Source organism: Silurus aristotelis (assembly GCF_946808225.1).
Source record: "Silurus aristotelis genome assembly, chromosome: 28".
Lineage (NCBI taxonomy): Eukaryota > Metazoa > Chordata > Actinopteri > Siluriformes > Siluridae > Silurus > Silurus aristotelis.
The window spans coordinates 5991268-6003799 of record NC_139601.1 but is presented as its reverse complement, the minus strand read 5'-3'; the positions used below and the strand labels follow the sequence as shown (position 1 = coordinate 6003799).

The window sequence follows — 12532 nt, the reverse complement described above, 5'->3', positions numbered from 1 at the left end:
TAATTGTGCATAAGAAAATTTATTCATTGCCAATAAAAAGTTAAAAAGAGAATCAGACGGTTGTAATCTGGTCGATATCATACTGTAAGGAATGTGTTATGTGCAGCAACTGATACTCTATCAGTTATCTATTCACAAAATTAGATAATATTACCTTGTGCAGAAATGATGGATTTCACCACAATAATACATAAGTGGCATGGTGAAAAAAAGCATCCCCAGAGTATTTAACAGTTTTAACCAAGGTGATTGGTAATAAAGGCTGTTTTCAGAATACCCCTTTCAAGACAGTGTCCCCAGAAGAAATCCCCATAGGAAGCTTCACCTCGTTCTTTGATCATTTCATTGAGGTCCAAAGCATTAAGCTGGTTAAAGAACAATGCTACATGTCGATAATGGTAATCTCCCTAACCAGTTGGTGCCATCCTAGCCAGCATGACTCTTCAAGATGATGCTGATTATAACTTAGCCAGTGAAAGGCCTCCATGTCCAGGTTTTTTTTTTACCCGAGTGGCCCAGATGTGTAGTATATATGTATAGTGTCAGCAATTTTGCAATTTCATGTTTAAAATGACTTGCTAGGTGGTAAGTATTTTGAGATATTACTGAGTTTTTCAAACAAGGCCAGGAATGTTTGAACTGGATGGATGAATGAATATTCACTAGGCTTGCATTTGCATATCTATACTAATAAGACTTCTGTGATTGTAGCTTGTCCCCAACCAAAAAACCAAGCAGAGATGAATCCAATTTTTTTTTAGCTGTTTAGATACTACCATAGATTTGTGTATTTGTGGACCTCACCAGATCTTGGCCAATCTCTCCAAAAATAAATTTGCAGTTATTTCTCTTCTTTATACAACAAAGTTCAGCATTATTGAAAGAAAAAGTCTGGCCAATGTGAGCAGACCTTGAACAACTCTGTTTTCTTTCTCTTTTTGGACTATGCTCTCCTCTCCTTGAACTGCCACCTTAACGTGGTGGAGGGGTTTGAGTACTCGAATGACCCTAGGAGCTATGTTGTCCGGGGCTATATGCCCCTGGTAGGGTCTCCCAAGGCAAACAGGTCCTGGGCGACGGGTCAGACTAAGAGCGGTTCAAAACCCCTTATGAGAGATACTACATCAGGGACCGTGACGTCGCCCGGTATGGCGCAGCCGGGGCCCCACCCTGGAGCCAGGCCCGGGGTTGGGGCTCGTATGCGAGCGCCTGGTGGCCGGGCCTTCCCCCACAGGGTCCGGCCGGGCTCAGCCCGAAGGAGCGACGTGGGGCCGCCTTCCAGTGGGCTCACCACCTGCAGGAGGGACCGTAAGAGGCCGGTGCTAAGAGGATCGGGCAGCAGTCGAAGGTGGAGGCCTCGACAACCCGATCCCTGGACACGGAAGCTAGCTCTAGGGACGTGGAATGTCACCTCGCTGGCGGGGAAGGAGCCTGAGATTGTGCGTGAGGTTGAGAGGTTCCGACTAGAGATAGTCGGGATCACCTCTACGCACGGCCTGGGCTCTGGAACCACACTCCTCGAGAGAGGATGGACTCTTTACAACTCTGGAGCTGCCCATGGTGAAAGGCGTCGGGCTGGTGTGGGTTTGCTTATAGCCCCCCAGCTCAGCCGCCATGTGTTGGAGTTTACCCCGGTGAACGAGAGGGTCGTTTCCCTGCGCCTACGGGTCGGGGATAGGTCTCTCACTGTCGTGTGTGCCTACGGGCCAAACGGCAGTATAGAGTACCCGGCCTTCTTGGGGTCTCTGGGAGGGGTGCTGGACAGTGCTCCGACTGGGGACTCCGTCGTTCTACTAGGAGACTTCAATGCACACGTGGGCAGCGACAGTGACACCTGGAGGGGCGTGATTGGGAGGAACGGCCCCCCTGATCTGAACCCGAGCGGTGTTCAGTTATTGGACTTCTGTGCTAGTTACAGTTTGTCCATAACGAACACCATGTTCAAGCATAAGGGTGTCCATCAGTACACGTGGCACCAGGACACCCTAGGCCGCAGGTCGATGATCGACTTTGTGGTCGTTTCATCTGACCTGCGGCCGTATGTCTTGGACACTCGGGTAAAGAGAGGGGCGGAGCTGTCAACTGATCACCACCTGGTGGTGAGTTGGATCCGATGGTGGGGGAGGAAGCTGGACAGACTCGGCAGACCCAAGCGTACTGTGAGGGTCTGCTGGGAACGTTTGGCCGAGCCTCCTGTCAGAGAGATCTTCAACTCCCACCTCCGGCAGAGCTTTGACCAGATCCCGAGGGAGGCCGGAGATATTGAGTCCGAGTGGACCATGTTCTCCACCTCCATTGTCGAAGCGGCCGCTCGGAGCTGTGGCAGTAAGGTCTCCGGTGCCTGTCGAGGCGGCAATCCCCGAACCCGGTGGTGGAAACCGGAAGTAAGGGATGCCGTCAAGCTGAAGAAGGAGTCCTACCTGGCCTGGTTGGCTTGTGGGACTCCTGAGGCAGCTGACGGGTACCGGCAGGCCAAGCGAACTGCAGCCCGGGTGGTTATCGAGGCAAAAACTCGGGCCTGGGAGGAGCTCGGTGAGGCCATGGAGAAGGACTATCGGCTGGCCTCGAAGAGATTCTGGCAAACCGTCCGGCGCCTCAGGAGGGGAAAGCAGTGCCCCACCAATGCTGTTTACAGTAGAGGTGGGGAGCTGTTGACCTCAACTGGGGATGTCGTTGGACGGTGGAAGGAATACTTCGAGGATCTCCTCAATCCCGCCGTCACGTCTTCCATTGAGGAAGCAGAGGCTGAGGGCTCAGAGGCGGACTCGTCCATCACCCAAGCTGAAGTCACCGAGGTAGTAAAGAAACTCCTCGGTGGCAGGGCACCGGGGGTGGATGAGATCCGCCCTGAGTACCTCAAGTCTCTGGATGTTGTGGGGCTGTCTTGGCTGACACGCCTCTGCAGCATCGCGTGGCGGTCGGGGACAGTGCCTCTGGAATGGCAGACCGGGGTGGTGGTCCCTCTTTTTAAGAAGGGGGACCGGAGGGTGTGTTCCAACTATAGGGGGATCACACTTCTCAGCCTACCTGGGAAAGTCTATGCCAGGGTACTGGAGAGGAGAATACGGCCGATAGTAGAACCTCGGATTCAGGAGGAACAATGTGGTTTTCGTCCAGGCCGTGGAACACTGGACCAGCTCTATACCCTCTACAGGGTGCTGGAGGGTTCATGGGAGTTTGCCCAACCAGTCCACATGTGCTTTGTGGATTTGGAAAAGGCATTCGACTGTGTCCCTCGCGGCGGCCTGTGGAGGGTGCTCCGGGAGTATGGGGTCGGGGGCCCTTTACTAAGGGCTGTCCGGTCCCTGTATGACCGAAGCAGGAGCTTGGTTCGCATTGCCGGCAGTAAGTCAGACTTGTTCCCGGTGCATGTTGGACTCCGGCAGGGCTGCCCTTTGTCACCGGTTCTGTTCATAATTTTTATGGACAGAATTTCTAGGCGCAGCCAGGGGTCGGAGGGTGTCCGGTTTGGTGACGACACGATTTCGTCTTTGCTCTTTGCAGATGATGTTGTCGTGTTGGCTTCATCAGACCAGGACCTTCAGCATGCACTGGGACGGTTTGCAGCCGAGTGTGAAGCGGCTGGGATGAGAATCAGCACCTCCAAATCCGAGGCCATGGTCCTCAGTCGGAAAAGGGTGGCTTGCCCACTTCAGGTTGGTGGGGAGTTCCTGCCGCAAGTGGAGGAGTTTAAGTATCTTGGGGTTTTGTTCACGAGTGAGGGAAGGGTGGAACGGGAGATTGACAGACGGATCGGTGCAGCTTCTGCAGTAATGCGGTCGATGTACCGGTCTGTCGTGGTGAAGAAGGAGCTGAGCCGCAAGGCGAAACTTTCGATTTACCGGTCAATCTACGTTCCTACTCTCACCTATGGTCATGAGCTCTGGGTCATGACCGAAAGGACAAGATCCCGGATACAGGCGGCCGAAATGTGCTTCCTCCGCAGGGTGGCTGGGCGATCCCTTAGAGATAGGGTGAGAAGCTTAGTCACTCGGGAGGAGCTCGGAGTAGATCCGCTGCTCCTCCACATCGAGAGGGGTCAGCTGAGGTGGCTCGGGCATCTGTTCCGGATGCCTCCTGGACGCCTTCCTGGGAAGGTGTTCCGGGCGCGTCCCACTGGGAGGAGACCCCGGGGAAGACCTAGGACACGCTGGAGAGACTATGTCTCCCGGCTGGCCTGGGAACGCCTTGGTGTCCCCCCGGAAGAGCTGGAAGAAGTGTCTAGGGAGAGGGAAGTCTGGGCATCTTTGCTTAGACTGCTGCCCCCGCGACCCGGCATCGGATAAGCGGGAGAAGATGGATGGATAGATGGATGGATGGATGGACTATGCTCTATTGCATGAAGGATGCATGTGTCCACAGGCCAGTGCCACAGTTAAAATGGTCTTTTGTTAATGGGGTGAAAGTTGCAGGTTGGATGGTGTTAATGCCTGTATTGGGCAATGAGGTAACGTGAGGCATAACTCTTTCTGTTAGTATGAGATAAAGAGCACCTTTGCGATTGTTGGTGACATAAATGTACCATGGAAACCTTTAGATGTGTGATTCTGAAACCTCCTGCTTTCTTATGCTGGGCCTCTTTTGGGGTCAGATACCACCATTGATAGCCATTCATTTGTATTAACTTGTGTGAATTGAAAACAATGTAGATTAAGAGAAAATGTGATTCATCTCATAGAATTGTGGCTCTTTGCTCTTTCTGCTTGTCTGTACACATGATTTCAAGAAAATACCAACTCAGTCCTAAAAGTATTACGTTCTGTCTGAAGCAAAGTGGTTGTGAAAAGGTAGCACATGCCATTCCTTCCAGTGCACTGCAGTCTGGCTGTCTAATTTCTTTTCCACAAAAACAGGAGGAAATAAACCGTGCAGTGTTTTAGGACATCATTTCTCAATGAACATAGACTGAGAGTAAATGGTATTAGGAAGGAATAAAGGTTTTTGTTCATTTATTTATTAGTGTGTAATGTTTTTGTTAAACTGCATGTATATTTGAACCTCGCCATTTAGCTTTATACCACATAAGGGGGCATGGTTTTGTATTTTAGAATATGATCCTATTGAGAACAATATTTTTAGGGGTTTTTTTTGTGTGGTATTTATATTGTGCAGAAAGTCTTCCAAGTAACACCATGCAATGAAAATCGCAGTGTAACAGCATAAACAGCAGTTCTTGGAATAAAACTGACACAGAATGTGTCTTGCTGATGAACACCATGTGGAAGATTAAGCCACTGCTGATTAAACTTGCAAAAATGAAACCCAGGGTACTGCAGCACCCCTTTGCAGCCATGTTCTCCTAATTTTCTACTATTCATACTTCTCCTCAGCCTCAGATGTCCCAAAACAAAATGTGTTAAAAAAAAAAACAAACAAAAAAAAACCCAAGCTAGCAAACAAATAAAAACATGGTGCCATATGATTCTTCATATCCCCAACATATAAACACTTTGTAAAAATCTGCATGCACACTGCAGTATGCATATGCACTATACAGCAGAGCATCCTGTTTATTGGATACATTCAGGTTAGTTGAGCGTTTCATTTTCCTCCGGCTAGCCGTGATGGAGCGCTGTGTGGAAGGTTTGTGGTTGGCCCTGTGTGTAAAGCCAAGCCACACACAAGCTGGTTGAAAGTGGTAGGTGTTACTCTGTACTCAGCAGACGTGGGATTTGACTCATTTGGTTCTTGTCTACTCTTCCAATACATGAACACAGGAGTGTTTAGTCATATGATGAAACATGCGGCAACAGAAACAAGCGGGTTGTGAATCTGTTGGAGGAGGTTTGAAAGAAAGTACACTCATTCAGATTTCTTATATATGTTCCCAAATAAGTGTCTGTATGAAATGTAGTTTTACTTATTAGTTCAACCAACCGGCAAATCCAGGTTATATATCTTTTTACTATATATCTTTTTATATATCTTTACTATACTATATATCTAATGGTTTTTTTTTTTCAGTTTAAACTCATCTTATGCAGAAGATCAAAGTACTTTTATCTTTACAAGTGCTTGTGATATTACAGATTCTTTTCACTCTCCCATGTGTGAGAACCAGAGGGCGCCTTATACTCCAAATGACAAGCACCAGGCTTTAAGCCTTATTCAGCTCAATTTCAATGTATATTGTGTGAGTTTGATCATCCACGGTATTAGAGTGGATTTTCCACCCTTTTGTTGCTCACATGTTTCTCATCTATTGTTTGCTTTTTTATGTTTTGGAAAAAGAATGAAGGGATTTTGATGGGATCATAATGATTCCCATATAGGCAGAGAGGAAGCGTAAGTGTACGCTTGATTGAAAAGCAATGGCAAATGTCTTTGGTTAAATACAGCTGTGAGTGAGTTGAGGGAATATTTGAGGACCTTATTTTACCCTCTAATAAAACATTTAATGTTTAGTGAACCATGTAACTGCCGTAAATACTGGTTTATTGTCGGTTAATTTTGCTATAACTATAAATAAGTCATTAACTGTGTCAAGCTCATTGTGTAATGATTTTAGAAATACGACTGAACTGCCATGAATCCCCAGGTGTTCAATCTAATGACTTAAAGGATGCATTTATGTAATGGAGTGTGAAATTCCGAAACAAATGAAACTAAACATGAACATTTAATTCTCTGGGTTGTTTATAAGTTCTATGTGAACGGAATAAGAAAACCTAAACAAATCCATCAATTTAGCTTTAGAATGGCTTCAGTAAAGAAACTGGAAAAACATATTAAAAGTGTGTTTGTATGTGCATGCATGCTGACATGCCATCTGAAAGTAATGGACATGTGTTTTGTGTTGGGACTCTTATGGTGCTGTTTGAAGGGTCAAAGGTGCACATTGCAGCTATGCAGGTAGCGTGTGAGCGGTGCTTCGGAGCCCCTTCGAAAAAAATCCTGAGCTGCGAGTGCTTTAATTTTTATAATGGGCATAAATTTAGATTCAAAGGTAAACAGCTGTAAGTTGGCAAGCCGATTCAACTAAATTTGCAACCATACAAATATATGGTTGCAAATTTAGTTGACCTGTACATGAATTGAACCACCAAAGTTTCCAGTATGTTGATGAGTACGTGGAAAACAGAAAAACACTTTTAGTTACAGTTCTTTAATTTAATTTTTTTATAGAATTGGGGCAGCAGAACATGACCTGTCCTGATGTCACCCCTTCAAAAATGTAAACACCAGCTGATTATACCAATGAACTTAGGTTGTTAATAATCATGCAAATCTGGTAGAGCTACATGCCTATGTCATAATTTCTTAGGGCTGCATGCCAGTGACACACTAATGGCCTTATGTTATGAAAGTCCTCTGACGCTGTTTGTTTTACGGTAGATGACATCTGGTAGTTGCACACATTTTCCCAGGTTTTTCCATACTGTGATTGATCTTTAATGGGAGCTAATTATATTAATTCATCAAATTATAATAATTATTCATATTTATATATTATTCAGTTCGAATTTAATAGTATTTACATAATAACAAACTAAACTAAAGGAATATAGTAAATACAAAGCCTACTTTATAAGTCCAAATACCTAGGAGAATAATTAACTATTTACTAATAAATTATTATTTATGGGTTATTTCACAATTCCAGCCACACGAAAATGGAGAGAAAGCCATCCTGCAAATGTGTCTGCTCAGAGATGGGCTCTGAGTTATGACAGAATTTGACAGAATACGTAAGAGGACATCTTCACTGATAAAATAAAAAGGTGAGCTCAGGATCAAAATTATATGCTATAAAGGAGCAACAATATACCCTCCACCACCATGCGCCCAGTTTTTAGAAAAGGTACTATTGTCTTTATCAATGTCACCAGAGATGGAGAAAAAAAAATTCTTTGTCATTTTAAATCCCTCACCTATTACAGAAAGTAATTAAGACACAAAATAACATATTTATTATTAAAAGATTAAAAAATGAATGGTAAAGGCTGATTTAGTCAATCTTAAAATTTCAGATACTTTGCTGATTGCTTGTCATATTGTTGCTGGACCCCTGTGAGTCATGTATTACTACCATGCATGGCAGAGCAGCACATAATTCATGAAGCTTGCACCTGGAAAGAGTTTATGGTCCAAAGACACAGAGCAGCATGAATATTAAGTATTTCCTGATGTTGGGATTAACTCCATATGGGAACTGGTCATCAGTCACCAGTGTCTGCATGATGGGGCCAGTAAAATGGGGAAGCCAGGGGATGAATTTTGACTGTCTTCTCTAATTGTGTTTTGCTGTCTTTCATTAGTACTATTATGGATTAATTAAGCAATTTTGGCCAATAAATGTACTTAATAGGTGTACAGTCTTTCACTACTTGGAGACATTTTGATATTCAAATGCACTGTGTTCATTTAAATCAGTATTATAGTATGAATGACACTCACTAATCTGGTCATTCATTAATTTTTTCATCTTTAGGAATCACTTCATCATCTTGTTAGAGGAGTTGTGGGTCCAGAGCCTATCCAAGGAACACCAGATGAGCATTTGGAATAAACTCCATATGGCCCACCAGTCCATCACAAGGCTCCATTCACACATTTGTTCAGACAATGGAGCAATTGCGGCTTGCTCTACACAAACAGTAACGTGTAACAGTAACAGTAACATTAGGAAACATGCAATTTACTCATGAAACAACAGCAAACCAACATGAAGCAATCAACACAGTGATTGACATCCAGCAGTTGAAAGCCAATGCCAAGCTAATGAATGCCATAAAGTGCTGCACAAAGTAAATGCAGTCTCATGTGTTAGACATCTAGTTATAACATACTGGACCTTTCTGTTTTATTGACGTCTGTTTTATACATAGTCTTGGAGACATGTTCAGTTATGTGTGTTATATAGATCTAAGGATTGAAATATATGGCTTTTGTGGTTATTTTATAATACTTAATAATTCTGCTGATGGTGGTTTATATTTACTTGTATAATCCTTTTGCTTTTAGTTCTTATATGCTGTAGGTATACTTTCTTTCAGGCTGTACGCAAGAGCATGCTTTGATTTGACTTTAAATTTGATATCAAAACTGTGGATTCATGTCATGAAGAAACTGCAGGAAACTCCTCAAACCTGAGCCTGCCTCTGTCAAAATCTATTAAAGATCTGCTCTTATCTGTTCTGGTCAGGCATTAAAGAGGCCTCTGGGGGGCAGGGTATGATGAGACATTCCCCAGCAGGACAGGGTGGACATGTGGATTAAGAAGGCACAAGGCAAATCAGATGGAGACTACAAGAGAGACTTTGTTTGGCATTTAGCTAGTGACCAAACAAATTCAGAACACAAAAACACTTTAGGTTTTGGAGCCCATCAGTTTATAAATAGGGGCTCTATATATTTGAAGAATAATCATGCTTTAACAGCCTAGATATTATGCAAAGTACCACTATAAATCTTTATGCATTTAATAATTATTATTATTATTATTATTATTATTATTATTATTTTAAATAGCCTTTATTGGTCACATATACATTAAAGCACAGGATAATTCGTTCTTCGCATATCCCGGTTTGCTCGGAAGCTGGTGTCAGAGTGCAGGGTCGGTCATGATACGGCACCCCTGGAGCACAGAGGGTTAAGGGCCTTGCTCAAGGGCCCAAGAGTGGCAGCTTGGCGATTTATTAATTTACTCTGGATTTTGTAGTTCATAAATACTTCTTTATGAGTACAATCCAGATGTTACCTTCATCTTTATCAATTTTCTTTTTCAAAATGTCAGCCTGCTTGGCAACTTGGATGGGTCCAAACTCTGGAAATGGTCCTCTAGGTCCTCCATGTTAATAGGGCCAGTTATATCACATGGTCTACTCACCTAATAATGAGAAACACCTGGTATCACTATGTCAAAAAGACATCTAGCAGCTGGAACTGAGCAAGACCATCTACCCCACTGAGTGGCCTAAGGATGGAGAGAGAGATAGAAGGGTGCAGTTATTGGGCAGGGCTTGGGAGGGGGTTTCAGGAATTTTAGGGGGGAGGAGAAGAAAAACTTGAAGTACTTGAGGGTGTATTTACATTGCAAGGTTTTTGGCAAAAGTCAGTGTTACAGTGGCTTGCTAAAAGAGTGGGCTAGAAGGAGGGAGTGCCATTTAACTTAATAAGGTAGGTGTGTTTCTATGTGGTCTGTAATATGTTATATGTTACTCGTATCTAAACATGCACATGTATGTTGTCTTAGACTTTACTTTATACTCACAATAAATTCTATATATTATTTTATATATCTCTGCACATTTTTTTCTTGATTTGTTGAAGTAGTTATTTAGATGTATTTTCTTCAGCTTGCTTTCTTCCTCTAGATCCTGGGCATCTTACATTTCACGTTATGATCCACCCAGCTTCACTCTTGCTGACAGCAGGGTTCCTGCATCTTGCATTTTCCAGTGGGGTTGACCAACTGTTCTGGGTCTACCGCATGCAACCCCTGGCCATCATGGGGCCTGACAACTCTGGAGGAGACTGTCCAGCTGAATGCGACTGCCCTCCAACCTTTCCTGTTGCCATGTACTGCAACAACCGTGGGATGATACAGATGCCATACATCCCCTCTCGCATAAAATATATCTATCTTCAGCACAACCTTATAACTACAGTCTCAGATGAAGCCTTCAAAAATGGCACCAACCTAGTTTGGGTCATGTTGCATGAAAACCAGATTACCAATATAGGTAAAAGGGCTTTTGCGAGTCTGTTGAACCTAGACAGTCTGTACTTGAGTGGCAACAACCTGACTGAGGTGCCGTCAAACCTTCCGAACTCTTTGCGAGATCTGCGCCTTAACAACAACAAAATTGACAAGGTGTCACCCAATGCCTTTGAAGGCATGGAAAATCTGACCACCTTGCTACTCAACCAGAATACCATTAAGGACATGGGAAGCACTCTAAAGAGCCTGAAGTCACTCACCTTGCTTGATGTGAGCCAGAACCAGTTAAAGAATGTTCCAGGTGGTCTGCCTGCCATGCTTCACCAGCTATATTTGGGTTCAAACTCCATTGATGCCATCCCAGGCAATTTCTTTAGCCACTTCACCAACCTGCAGTATGTGCGCTTATCTCACAATGCCCTTACAAATAAGGGTATTCCACCAAACACTTTCAATGTAAGTGGTCTGGTAGAACTGGACCTCTCCTTTAACAAACTGGAGAGAATCCCAACAGTTAGCACCAGCCTTGAACACCTCTATCTACAAGCCAATCAAATCAAAGGTATTGTTATTTTGGATTCACTTATATAAAAACGTAGAGTTTCTTTTGTGAATAATCTTTTGATTATTTTGAAAGTTGTGTTAGAATTTCTGTCAGAACCCATAACTATTTAAAAAGTATGAAACCAGAATTCTACCATGTGTATTAAATTTAGTAATTTGATCAATATTTTTTACTTGAGTAAAATGCCCATAAGTCATTTAATGCCTTTGTCTTTGAATGAATAACTCGTATGCAAAATTCCAAAGCTCTTGAGGCTACAAAAATAATCTCGTTCTGATTTGTGTGCCTTATCACAGAGTTTTCCCTGAGCAGTTTCTGCAGTGTGGTTGATGTACTGAACTTCTCCAAACTAAAAATCCTGCGTCTGGAAGGTAATGAGATCACACATAAGGATGTTCCTTCTGACTCGGCTCTATGCCTCCGCTTAGCATCAGTCATCGCCCTGTAACTGCTCCAACAGACCATTAGAGGGCAGTCTTGGGCATTTCTTTTTGTTTGTGTTCTCTGTAACTATTTCATCAATTATTCAAAAATGTTTTACTGTTTGGATTGCTTATTCCATATTGACTGTGAAACTTGTAATGTTTATTTGTATCTCTCTGATGTAACAAAGGAGATTTTGATAATACATGTGTATGGTTAGTGCATGTACTTTGTCCTGATTTGTGTTTATTCGTTTTAGTGTGCTTTACATTACAGCTAAGAATCATGTGCACAACCTTTTTACTTTTTTGCACCATATTCTTATGTGTATGTATATATATATATATATATATATATATATATATATATATATATATATATATATATATATATATATATATATATATATATATACACACACACACAGACACACACACACACACACACACTTTAGTTTCTGAGCATGTGACTCTAGAGAACAACAGATATTGTTTTTTCCCCCAAAATGTTTATTATGTATTGTAGGCAGCAAGTTAGGAGGCTGTGGTCTAGACACATTTGGAGAACTTTAACCTGAATAAACAAAAGTAATAAATATTTAAATACAAAACATTTCAACCATTGTATTGTTTTTTTCCCCCCTCACAATTCAGTTTAAGGGGAAGTCAGAAACAAGTCAAACAAAAACAAATGTGCTTTCTAATATCCGAGCATCAAAAATGGTATTTGGCTCCCCCTTCTGGTCACACTAGTTTAGTTACACTGCTTATGGTTGGTGAAAGGAAATTATGACAAGGATGTAATAACAATACTATACACTACTAATCTGTATTATTCATCTCATAGCATATCATAAGCTTGATTTAAGATGTCAGGTA

General features: G+C 42.9%; 1 protein-coding gene and 1 long non-coding RNA gene across 4 annotated transcripts in view; one reads left to right on the top strand and one right to left on the bottom strand.

The window, feature by feature from the left end:
• The window catches only part of LOC310722062, a 456255-nt gene that overhangs the window by 427561 nt on the left and 16162 nt on the right, over positions 1-12532 (bottom strand). The window lies entirely within an intron of this gene.
• On the top strand, positions 8952-11981 carry fmoda (fibromodulin a). 3 transcript variants are annotated; one of them, XM_083533890.1, is made up of 3 exons: positions 8952-10122; positions 10320-11228; positions 11528-11981. In XM_083533890.1, the coding sequence occupies exons 2-3, from the start codon at positions 10346-10348 to the stop codon at positions 11677-11679; spliced, it is 1035 nt and encodes a 344-aa protein (XP_083390016.1). In that variant the 5' UTR covers positions 8952-10122; positions 10320-10345; the 3' UTR covers positions 11680-11981. The 3 variants fall into 3 exon arrangements, with proteins under 3 accessions (XP_083390016.1, XP_083390014.1, XP_083390015.1); XM_083533888.1 differs by having other exon boundaries at positions 10302-11228; XM_083533889.1 differs by lacking the exon at positions 8952-10122 and having other exon boundaries at positions 10206-11228.

Coding starts and splice junctions, on each gene's coding strand:
- fmoda (XM_083533890.1), top strand. CDS start 10,346: ATGATCCACCCAGCTTCACTCTTGCTGACAGCAGGGTTCCTGCATCTT. Junction 11,229..11,527: donor ACAAGCCAATCAAATCAAAG/GTATTGTTATTT, acceptor GCCTTATCACAG/AGTTTTCCCTGAGCAGTTTC.